The sequence below is a fragment of the Sceloporus occidentalis genome, unplaced genomic scaffold (genome assembly GCF_023333645.1).
Source record: "Sceloporus occidentalis isolate IW3139 unplaced genomic scaffold, rSceOcc1.0.p SCAF_5, whole genome shotgun sequence".
In the NCBI taxonomy this organism is placed as follows: domain Eukaryota; kingdom Metazoa; phylum Chordata; class Lepidosauria; order Squamata; family Phrynosomatidae; genus Sceloporus; species Sceloporus occidentalis.
The window spans coordinates 24,669,277-24,682,078 of NW_028316985.1; the positions used below are offsets into that span (position 1 = coordinate 24,669,277).

General features: G+C 43.6%; 1 protein-coding gene across 5 annotated transcripts in view; it reads left to right on the forward strand.

The window, feature by feature from the left end:
* Positions 1–9,475: 9,475 nt before the first annotated feature.
* BRAF (B-Raf proto-oncogene, serine/threonine kinase) overlaps positions 9,476–12,802 on the forward strand; it is a 69,954-nt gene continuing 66,627 nt past the window's right edge. For all 5 annotated transcript variants that reach the window (XM_089527885.1, XM_089527887.1, XM_089527888.1 and 2 more), the window contains exon 1: positions 9,476–9,975. In XM_089527885.1, the coding sequence (XP_089384011.1) occupies positions 9,820–9,975 (156 nt within the window). In that variant the 5' untranslated portion in view covers positions 9,476–9,819. The remainder of the gene's footprint in view (positions 9,976–12,802) is intronic.

The following is a 12,802-nucleotide window of genomic DNA, read 5'->3' on the forward strand; positions in this document are numbered from 1 at the left end:
TTGGGACGTCCTCCGGACGTCCCATTTTAAAAAAGGGGCGTCTCTTTTAGACGCCCCATGGCCTAGTACGGACTCCGTCCGTACAAGATGGCGGCGCCCCTTCTACATGGGCGCCGCCATCTTTACGTATCGGACGCACAGCGTCCAGACGCGTCGCGCCGCTGCTGACGTAGCGAGCGCGCCCCTGGCGCCTCGCTACGTCGCAAACGCGACGCAAAAAGAAGCTCCATTTTGGAGCTTCTTTTTTCGGTCCGCGCGGGAGTCGGGCCGTCTGAAGGCTCCGGCTCCCCCGCGGACCTTCTGGCGGCGGCGGCAGACCGCCGCAAAGCGGCGGTCTGTACCCCGCCCAGGACTGAGCAAATGCAAATGGGAAACCATTCAGAGTCAGGGGCTTTCCCAGCAGATAATGATCACCAATTAGCAGACATTAATCCTCTTTTGCATTAGCCTCCCAGCCTGAGGCCGGCCATCAGCACAGAACAATACACACGCAAATCACTCCTGCATTCCCAGGCTCAAAGAGTATATATACACCCAACTTTTTCCAGGCAAAGCATTCTCTGAAGATGCCAGCCACAGATGCTGGCAAAACATCAGGAAGAAAATTTTCTGGAACATGGCCACATAGCCCGAAAAACCCACAAAAAACCATGGATGCCGGCCATGAAAGCCTTCGGCTTCACCCCAATTCATACATTTTAGAAGTATGTTGTAAAGCCTCAAAAAAAAAAAAAAAAAGCAAATCAATTTTAATTCACTATTTTCCACGTGAAAAATAACTCTGTAAATGAAATAACAGTGACAAGGAAGTAACACTGAAATGTGAGTCATCCAGCTATACTGTATGTAGTGCTGTTCAACTATTGAGAGTCAGAAAGATGGTTGCAAATCACCCAGAGAACAATCACTAGATCCTAAGCTTTCTGATCCCTGCATTAGAAATGTATTCCTATGCAGAATGACTGTTTTTAAAAAAGAAATCTTTGAGAAGCACCTAGGAAAATACAAGGCATTTGATACATAATGAATAAATAACAATACAACAATAAGAGCTCTTCTTTCCCTTCTGTTTTGTCCTTTGGGAGTATGACAATATCTAACATCAGCAGAATATCTCTTGAGTGGAAAAGTTCATAGCTCTGGTGAATGACCTAAGACGATCAACAAAAGAGGTTTCGCCTAAGTCCTTAGGAATTTTTGTTTTTGTTTAGAGTTGCAATCTTGAAAAGCACATCTAAATACTGATTGCAAAGCCCAAGGCTGTAGGTTTTTATTTGTCTTTTATCTTTTTCATTTGTTTAAGAAGTTGATTCTGTGCCTACGTGCTGTTTTCAAAAGAAAATGTGTCTACATGCAGCATTTAATCAGAATGAATTTTAGTTATCTGTCTAAAGGAAGGTTTTGGTTCTACTGTAACCAAGGCTCAGAGAAGCATCCTTGTTTTACAGAAAAAGCAACTTTTCTTTCCTCTGCTTTCAGTAACAGGGACAAAAACAGCAGAGGCTGCATGATGTTCTCAGGCCACATGGCTGCCCACTCTTACTGTAACAGTGCTTTTCTATATTCCTTTCCACATTAAAAAAAATGGTACTTAAGAGTCAAAATTAGGCCAACCTTTTCCCTGTTGGTGTAAATGTGATATCAAGTTGTAGCAAATCCTTGCTGTCCAAGAAAAACCATGATAAATTTGTTTTGAGTCATCTATTTGCTAAATTCACAAATTTGTTTTGAGTCATCTATTTGCTCACATCCATTAAAAGAAATGGCTGTTAGTCATAACTAAATTAAGTCCCATTGATCTGAAGGGATCTGCTTTGCTGTAACCAAAGTTCAGTCTGCAGCCAACTGATTATATGATGGCGTCTCACCTTTGGATGCCTGCCTAGAGTCAGTAATGGGCTGGATGAGGGAAAACAAACTCAAGCTGAATCCAGAGAAAACAGAGGTACTGGTGATAGGTACCCCAAGTCCAGGCAGGGAAATTTGCCATCAAGTTCTGGACAGGGTTACACTTCCCCTAAAGGACAAAGTACGCAGTTTGGGAGTACTCCTGGATTCATCTCTGCAGTTATCATCTCAAGTGGATGCGATGGCCAGGAGTGCTTGGTACCAGCTTCGGCTGATATGCCAACAGCGTCCCTGTCTGGACCGAAAGGACCTTGAAACTGTAGTACATGCACTGGTAACCTCTCGCTTGGATTTCTGTAATACGCTCTACAGGGGCTACCTTTGTACCAGGTTCGGAAGCTTCAGCTAGTTCAAGACGCTGCAGCCAGATTGGTTGCTGGAACTTCCAGGTCAGACCATATAACACCGGTATTAAGATCTCTTCACTGGCTACCTTTTAGTTTCCGGGCTCAATACAAAGTGTTGGTCATCACCTATAAAGCCCTATATGGCTTGGGCCCGAGTTACTTGAGGGAACGCCTCTCCCCATATAATCCACCTCACACTCTCAGAACATCAGGGAAAAATTTACTAGTACATCCTAAGGTGAGATTGGCAGCAACTCACCAGAGAGCATTCACATCGGCTGCACCAATGTACTGGAATAAACTTCCAGAAGAGCTTCGGATGAATTCCACTTTGGATGCCTTCAAAAAGGCTTTAAAGACCTACCTCTTCCGGTTAGCATATCCTCCGGACTCTTTATAGAGAATGTTTCCTCTGATAGAAATGGCTAACTATGACCGATAGATTCCATGTATGTGTTTGTTTTATATGCTGCTTTGGTTTTTACTGGTATTTAACTGTATAGATATGTTATGATATGTGTTTTTATGATGTGTGTTTTTTAACGACTCTGTGAACCGCTTTGATCGTTCCAGAAGAGCGGTATACAAAGTGTATTATTATTATTATTATTATTATTGCTGCTGCTCCAATGTCTCCTCTCACTGGCTCTATTTATCTCTATCCATGTATGTTTGCATCTCACTTTTTCTCCAAGGAATTCAAATATAAGGCTATTTTAATTTTATCTTTACAGCAATCCTGTGAAGTAAGCAACGTTGCAAAATACCACTGGATCCATACTCAAGGACAGCTATAGTTGTTAGGGTTGCCAGGTCAGGAATATGCCAGGCCCTCAGATTTCAGGGCCAAAACCTAAGACCTAGGGTCCTTTTGTCATGTCACAAGACGTTAGCCCTGGTGTTATTACAAGGGGCAGACCCTGGTGGTGCCATTCATCATGATATGTTAAGTATCAACCACAACTGCACAAAATATGCCAATTTTTTTTTTAAAAAACACCAAAGCTAACAAATGAAGAAAATACACATTTGAAAGCTGTTCTCTCACCCTGAGATTCCTCACCCTTGCCCTGAGGACTAGAAAAGATGAGCCAGCCCTGACACTTGGCAACCCTGCATTGGATTTCCTACATTGCCAAAGGGATAAAGTAGATAGTATCTTAAATGTCTTCCAGCTCTGAGATTCTGAGTTTCATGGCTAAGTGGGAAATAAAAGCCACATCAAATTCAGGTCTAGCATTTCCTCCATTTTACTGTGCACTCAGTCCTCCTAAGAACAAAATTCTGCCTTCTTTTGAGGCTAGAGTGGGGAACTGCCTTCATTCTGAGGGATGAATTCATTTCCAGAGAAGGAAGGCTTCAGTCCTATGTTGTTGTTATGCGCCTTCAAATCATTTCTGATTTACGGCAATCGGTAAAGCAAATGGATTCGAACCCTGGTCTCTAGAGTCACAATCCAACTCTCGAACCACTACAGCATGCTAGCTCACATCCCATTGAGATTTCCTGCATGGCAGGGGGTTGGACTGGATGGCCCTTGTGGTCTCTTCCAACTCTACAATTCTGATTCTATCACAGGGTTTTCTTGGTAAAGTTTATTTAGAGGAAGTTTACCATTGCCTTCCTCTGAAGCTGAGAGCATGTGACTTGCCCAACGTCACCCAGTAGGCTTCCATGGCCAAGCATGGATTCGAACCCTGGACTCCAGAGTCACAATCCAACACTTGAACCATACAGCATGCTAGCTCAAATTCCATTGGTGGTGATGCAATACAAGGATATATTAGCTTGGCAGTAACTAAGCCTAGGAGAGGCATTTTCACTCTTTTTAGAAAGGGGGAAAATGCATACAAAAACTGGAAAACCACCACACAGTAGTATCAAATGGATGAAGACATGTATGACCTTCTGGGGAACTCTGCAGTGGGACCCAGAGAATGGCAAATTCAACTCTAAGTCTTGAGGTTTCTCATCCCTTTCATAATGATTATGGGCCAAAACACACTGCAGAAATAATCCAGTTTGAGACCACTTTAACTGCCCTGGCTCAATGCTAGGGAATTCTAGGTGCTATAGTTTTGTGAGACATTTAGCTTTCTCTGTCACAGAGCTCTGGTGCCACAATAAACTACAATTCCCAGGATTCCCTAGCACAGAGCCAGGACAGTTAAAGTGGTCTCAAACTGGATTATTACTGCAGTGTGTTTAGACCTATGTTTGGATGCATCTTGATAAAGTCAGAAGACAAAGTAAGGCCAGAAGAAGGCAAAGCTAAACTAATTCCAGTAAACAAGATTCAGATGTGGAATTGCATTCAGTTAGGCCAAATTGCTTTCTTTTTCAGTCCTAGTCTAAAAGGCTGAGGACAAGAGTATCATAACTTATGGCTTATCTCATTGATTGATTGATTCAGCAAATTTGTATCCTACTCTTCAGGAAGAACTCTCATAGGGGAACTTATGAAATAACCGGGGGACAGGGGAAGCAAATAAAGACAATTTAAAAACAAGACATCAGCTGAAAACAATGCGAGTGAAATACTCAGTAAAATCTGAGTCATGTGAAAAGGCTTTTAAAGTTCACTACAAGGAGACCAAAGAAGGAATTATCTTACACTTTGTAAACCACTTAGTACATCGGTAAGCGGTATAGAAATATACTTGCTAGTACTTGCTATTACTCATAGGGAGGAATTCCAGAGTTGGGGCTACCACAAAAAGGCCCTGACCCTGATTGAAAGATCATATCAAAGTTGCCGTATAAAATACACTCGTCCCTCCACATTTGCGGCTATGACATTTGTGGCTTTGATTATTCATGGATTTTATTAAAATGTTCTCTCTAGGAATATCTAGGTCCTCCAGCACAACTCTGGTCAACTTTAACCAAATGTCGCACTGAAGGGCCTGGAGATTCCTAAAGAGAACACTCCACTCCAGTGCAATTATATGGTCAATGTTTGGGAACTGTTGACCACAGAGTTACACTACAGGACCTAGAGCAGTGGTTCTCGACCTTCCTAATGCTGTGACACTTTAATACAGTTCCTCATGTTGTGGTGACCCCCAACCATAGAGGAGCGGTGTCTCAGTTCCTAAGACCATTGGAAATATGTGTTTTCTACATTACATCCACTCGCTCAGGTAAAAACAGTTTTTGTCATTTGTGGTTTTCCACATTGACAGGGGTCCTCCTGTGCCCCTAACCCCAGCAAATGTGGAGGGATGAGTATAAAAACAAAAGGCAAAATAAAGTGCTTCATAAAACTTCATATTTCTGGCTCTTGAGAAGTCTTAGGTTTCTTAGCACTCTCTAGTGAATCATAAAACTAAACAAGAGATGGACTTGGCTGAATTTGAAGAAAAGCATCTTGAGATATGGCTGGATCTAACAGATTGTATAGCATATTCTCCTGAGAGTCAGAAGCTATTCCCTTATTGCTAGAAATACTAAAAACTGTACTTGAGAAAACAGAAGACCATACAGTGTAAAGAGCATGATATTGGAGGGGGAAGATAAAGTAGGTGAACTAATAGCAGCATTTCATAGCTGCCTCTTTATCCCCCTTCACTTCTTTTAATGGCTTCCCAAACAAACTACTCAGTAGACTAAGAATGGGGATTTATAGCCATTAGGGTCCTTCCTCTATATACTTTACCCAATCTCTCTACACTTAAAACCAGCTGTAAATATTTGATGGAGTTCATTTTAATGTTACCACTGCTGGTTATTTTTGTTTTTGTTCTGCTTTTCAAGTAATAGACTCTGCAAGAGGTAACATTCAGTCACAGCATACACAATCATAGAATGAAGTTTCCTCATCCTGGCATTCTTCAAATGTGTTCAGTGACAAATGCCATCACTTATTTCTCAGCTGGCACAATGAGACTGTACTTGAATAAATAAATATTATTGTTGTTGTTGTTGATCATATCTGAAAAGTGCCAGGTTGAGAAAGGCAAAACATATAAAGTTACTATAAAAATAATCAGAGACAGCCAAAGTTTCAAGGCCCCCAAATTACTTAAGTAGTGCTTGTAGTTACAGTTTGAATAATAACTCTTTACTTTCCCATTTCTTAACAGTAACAAAATTAGTTATCATTTTTTTAAGTCACAGAGTATGAACCATCATTTGAACTACCCCGTTTCCCTGAAAATAAGACATATTAATAAAATAAGCCGTAGCAGGATTTCTAAGCATTTGCACAATAGAAGCCATACCCCGAAAATAAGCCATAGTGATAGGTGGGCTATGTAGCGTACCAGCGCAGAGTGGTAAAGAAGATGGGCAGCCCTTCTCATCTGCCCCCTCGTAAAAATAAGACATCCCCTGAAAATAAGCCATAGTGTGCCGTCTTGAGGAAAAATAAATATAAGACAGTGTCTTATTTTCGGAGAAACATGGTATGCAATATGCCTCCTCCAGCAATCTGTGAAGTCAGACATCTCCATAGCTGTGGTTGAAAAACTAGTTATCCCAATGCAATGTTGTAATATCCTCATTGGAGGGGGGGTTAATTACAAATGATTGCATATTTGTAACTAGCTGCAACCTAACTCTGGGCTGGTTACACAGGCAAATATTGCTATTCCCTCAAAGCACCCTTACTGTTAACAAGGCTTCTGTGTTTTAATAAGTCAAAATTTGAGAGGGTTTGCTTTTCTAGGCAAGGAGAAAAAAGTGATTGGAAAATCTTTATTCAGGGGAATGTATACCTGTAATGCAACTGTTTAAAGTAGGAGTGGGCAAATTCTAAAAGGTCTGCATCCTCACTGCAGAAATAATCCAGGCTGACACCACATTAATTGCCATGGTTCAATGCTATGAAATTCTGGGAACTGTAGTTTGTTGTGGCATCAGAGCTCTCTGACAGAGGCCAAATGTCCCAGAATTCCAAAGCACTGAGCCATGGCAGTTGAAGTGGTGTCAACCTGGATTATTTCTGTAGTGTTGGTGCAGCCAGGGGCTAGATAGAGAAACTGCCACTGAAAACAATACTGAATCAGATTAACAAAGCTATCTCCTCCAGCAGTGATTGAAGGAAACTTTTGAACTGTATCTATCTGTTCATCTTGGACAATCATTGCAGGCTGACTGAAAGTATCCCAAAGTCAGCGTTTTCCTAACCTTTTCACAAGTTGCACCTAGAAGTGACACACAGCTGTGGAATGGCCCCATCTAGTATCAGGACTGGTGTCTCCTCAAAGGATTGCTGTGCTTTAGTATATATTGCCAGGGTGTGCTTGCTGCAGGCGCCTGATTGGTCATGTGTGGGTGCGCACGTATATAGTCACTTCTTTGTTTAACAGCAATATTTAATAATAGTATTTATTTATTTATACCCTGCTCTTCATCCAAGGCTATCAAAGCGGCTTACATTTTGTTAATTAGACATTTAGACATTAAACAACAATTTTTAGACAAACTGCCCTCCTTATCCATGGATTTTTTTACCCACAGATTCAAGCATCCATGGCTTGAAAAAATTCCAAAAGAGTATAAATTCAAAATAGCAAACCTTGACTTTCCATTTTATGTAAGGGACACCGTTTTGCTCTGCCATTATATTTAATGGGACTTGAGCATCCACAGGTTTTGTTATCCACGGGGGGGGATCTTGGAACCAAACCCCAACGGATAACAAGGTCCCACTGTATAGCAAAACATCCCAAGGTGGGCTATAAAAACAAGCGGACAAAATTTTAAATACGAAACAGAACATTAACCATATTATCGAAAGCAAAGGCCGGCGGGCCTCTCCATCTGATCCTATATGGGACATCCATCCATCCATCTTAATACTCCACTCCTTTGGCTACGATTATTGCCTAATCCTGTTGTCAAAACTGTCGAATCAGAACATAATTAGTTTTATTGAAGTTATGACGATTTGGCTATTTTAATGACTGTGCATGTATTTTTTGTGTGCTTTTATTGACATTTTGTAGCTGTATTGTTTGATTTTATCTGTTGTAATTCTGCCTTGATCCGCAGGGAGAGGCGGGAAATATAAATAAATGTTATTATTATTATTTATTATTATTATGGCTGCTGCATTGCATTGTATTTTATGACTGTATTTTATATGTGTTTTATTAGGTTGCAATCCCGCCTCAATCTGCAGGGAGTGGCGGTAAATATAAATAAACTATTTATTATTATTAACATAAAACGCATGCACACAGCGAAGCCCACAGAATCTGGGAATTAAACTTACAGGTTTTAAATTGGGAAGCACAGCTTGGGTGAACTGGATGGCCTTTACCTCACGAGGAAAAACACACCGGTGCAAGGCTAGACGGACTGCTTTGAAACAGTTCTTGTGGCGCATTTGAGACTCAATAAAAGAAGAAGTTGGCAGCGTGAGATTTTGGGTTTTTTTAAAATTAAATTAATAATAAAACAATAACTAAATAAATTAATAAAATAAACAATAATAAAAAACATAAATAAAATATATAAATAAAAATAAATTTATAACTATAATAATAATAATATATTATAATACAATATATATATTATTAAAATAATAATAAAGTAATAAATAAAATAATAATCAATAAGAAAATATAAATGAAACATGTAAATAAAAATAAATTTATAACTATAATAATAATATATTATTATTATATAATATATTATAATATTTTATATATATATATATATAATAAAAAAAATAATAAAATAATAAATAAAATAATAAACAAGAAAATATAAATGATATAAATAAAAATAAATTTAAAACTAATAATATTTTATTATAATATAATATAATATTATATATATTATTAAAATAATAATAAAATAATAAACAATAAGAAAATATAAATGAAATACATAAATAAAATACATTTATAATAAAAATAATAAATTATTATAATACAATATATTATAATATGATATTATATTATTATATAATAATTATTATAAATGTATTATTTATACATTTTCATTTATATTTTACTATTATTGTTTATGTTATTATTTCATTTATTTATTATTTTATTATTATTCTTTTAAATATTATTATTATTATGACTCTGACTCTGCCTCCAACTGGCGCTGAGGGAAAACCAGAGGCGGTTGCTTCAGCAGCAACCGTTTGGAAGGGGGCGTGGTCACGCAAGCCACGCCCTCCTCCGGGTTTCCTTGGTGACGTAGGGAGAGAGAGGTGGAAGACGGGAATAGTAGGAGGAGAGGGCGGAGCCTGTGGTCGTGATGTCAGGGTGTTTCCCGGTGACGTCCTCCCCGGACATGCGCAGTGGCGACGCGGCGAGTCTGGGTGACGTCACGGCCGGGGTGTGACGTGTGGCCGCCGCTGGTCGCCTCACATACACACAAACACTCTGTGTGTGTCTTTGCCGCCCTCCTCCTCCTCCTCCTCCTCCTCTTCTGTTCCTTCTCCCCCGTGGCCACGCCCCCTTCGTCCGCTACGGGTCGCGGTTGGGGGCGGCCGGGTCGTCAGGGGCGACACGGCTCCCTCTCCTCTTCCTCCCCCCTCCTGGCCCCCGCTTCCTCCTCCTCCTCCTCCTCCTCCTCTCCCTCAGAGGTTCGGCCCAAAATGGCGGCTCTGAGCGGCGGCGCTGCTGCTGCTGCTGCTGCTGCTGCAACTCCTGCTGCTGAGGGGGCCTCGCTCTTCAACGGCGACATGGAGCCCGAGCCGCCTCCGCCCGGGGCCTGCTACGCTGCCGGAGGAGACTCCGCCATCCCCGAGGAGGTGAGGGAAGGAAAGGAGGAGGCCTGTCCTCAGTCTCTGTGGCTGGGACTCTGGAAGGGCCTGAGGGGAGGATTCCAGGCCTCTGGGGAGGGAAGGGATCCCCAAAGGGACACCCAGTCCAGGCCCCTTCTGCCATACATCAAAGCATAGGATCCTAGAGTTCGGATCGGTCCCCAAAGGGACACCCAGTTCGGTCCTCTTCTGCCATGCAGCAATGCATAGGGTCCTAAAGTTCAGAGGGATCCCCAAAGGGCCACTCAGTCCAGTCCCCTTCTGCCATGCAGCAATGCATAGGATGCTAGAGTTCGGAGGGATCCCGAAAGGGCCACTCAGTCCAGTCCCCTTCTGCCATGCAGCAATGCATAGGATGCTAGAGTTCGGAGGGATCCCGAAAGGGCCACTCAGTCCAGTCCCCTTCTGCCATGCAGCAATGCATAGGATCCTAAAGTTCAGAGGGATCCCCAAAGGGCCACTCAGTCCAGAACCCTTCTGCCATGCAGCAATGCATAGGATCCTAAAGTTCAGAGGGATCCCCAAAGGGCCACTCAGTCCAGAACCCTTCTGCCATGCAGCAATGCATAGGATCCTAAAGTTCAGAGGGATCCCCAAAGGGCCACTCAGTCCAGAACCCTTCTGCCATGCAGCAATGCATAGGATCCTAAAGTTCAGAGGGATCCCCAAAGGGCCACTCAGTCCAGAACCCTTCTGCCATGCAGCAATGCATAGGATCCTAAAGTTCAGAGGGATCCCCAAAGGGCCACTCAGTCCAGAACCCTTCTGCCATGCAGCAATGCATAGGATCCTAAAGTTCAGAGGGATCCCCAAAGGGCCACTCAGTCCAGAACCCTTCTGCCATGCAGCAATGCATAGGATCCTAAAGTTCAGAGGGATCCCCAAAGGGCCACTCAGTCCAGAACCCTTCTGCCATGCAGCAATGCATAGGATCCTAAAGTTCAGAGGGATCCCCAAAGGGCCACTCAGTCCAGAACCCTTCTGCCATGCAGCAATGCATAGGATCCTAAAGTTCAGAGGGATCCCCAAAGGGCCACTCAGTCCAGAACCCTTCTGCCATGCAGCAATGCATAGGATCCTAAAGTTCAGAGGGATCCCCAAAGGGCCACTCAGTCCAGTCCCCTTCTGCCATGCAGCAATGCATAGGATCCTAAAGTTCAGAGGGATCCCCAAAGGGCCACTCAGTCCAGAACCCTTCTGCCATGCAGCAATGCATAGGATCCTAAAGTTCAGAGGGATCCCCAAAGGGCCACTCAGTCCAGAACCCTTCTGCCATGCAGCAATGCATAGGATCCTAAAGTTCAGAGGGATCCCCAAAGGGCCACTCAGTCCAGAACCCTTCTGCCATGCAGCAATGCATAGGATCCTAGAGCTCGAAGGGATCCCCAAAGGGCCACCCAGTCCAGTCCCCTTCTGCCATGCAAGAATGCATAGGATCCTAGAGCTCGAAGGGATCCCCAAAGGGCCACCCAGTCCAGTCCCCTTCTGCCATGCAAGAATGCATAGGATCCTAGAGCTCGAAGGGATCCCCAAAGGGCCACCCAGTCCAGTCCCCTTCTGCCATGCAAGAATGCATAGGATCCTAAAGTTCAGAGGGATCCCCAAAGGGCCACCCAGTCCAGTCCCCTTCTGCCATGCAGCAATGCATAGGATCCTAAAGTTCAGAGGGATCCCCAAAGGGCCACCCAGTCCAGTCCCCTTCTGCCATGCAGCAATGCATAGGATCCTAAAGTTCAGAGGGATCCCCAAAGGGCCACTCAGTCCAGAACCCTTCTGCCATGCAGCAATGCATAGGATCCTAAAGTTCAGAGGGATCCCCAAAGGGCCACGCAGTCCAGTCCCCTTCTGCCATGCAGCAATGCATAGGATCCTAAAGTTCAGAGGGATCCCCAAAGGGCCACTCAGTCCAGAACCCTTCTGCCATGCAGCAATGCATAGGATCCTAAAGTTCAGAGGGATCCCCAAAGGGCCACGCAGTCCAGTCCCCTTCTGCCATGCAGCAATGCATAGGATCCTAAAGTTCAGAGGGATCCCCAAAGGGCCACTCAGTCCAGAACCCTTCTGCCATGCAGCAATGCATAGGATCCTAAAGTTCAGAGGGATCCCCAAAGGGCCACCCAGTCCAGAACCCTTCTGCCATGCAGCAATGCATAGGATCCTAAAGTTCAGAGGGATCCCCAAAGGGCCACTCAGTCCAGAACCCTTCTGCCATGCAGCAATGCATAGGATCCTAGAGCTCGAAGGGATCCCCAAAGGGCCACCCAGTCCAGTCCCCTTCTGCCATGCAAGAATGCATAGGATCCTAGAGCTCGAAGGGATCCCCAAAGGGCCACCCAGTCCAGTCCCCTTCTGCCATGCAAGAATGCATAGGATCCTAGAGCTCGAAGGGATCCCCAAAGGGCCACCCAGTCCAGTCCCCTTCTGCCATGCAAGAATGCATAGGATCCTAAAGTTCAGAGGGATCCCCAAAGGGCCACCCAGTCCAGTCCCCTTCTGCCATGCAGCAATGCATAGGATCCTAAAGTTCAGAGGGATCCCCAAAGGGCCACCCAGTCCAGTCCCCTTCTGCCATGCAGCAATGCATAGGATCCTAAAGTTCAGAGGGATCCCCAAAGGGCCACTCAGTCCAGAACCCTTCTGCCATGCAAGAATGCATAGGATCCTAGAGCTCGAAGGGATCCCCAAAGGGCCACCCAATCCATCTCGCTTCTTTCATTCAGGAATATGTAGAATCTTGGAACTGGAGTCGGAAGAGACCTCAGGGACCATTCATTCCAACCCTCTTCTGCCATGTGGGAATACATAGGATTCTATA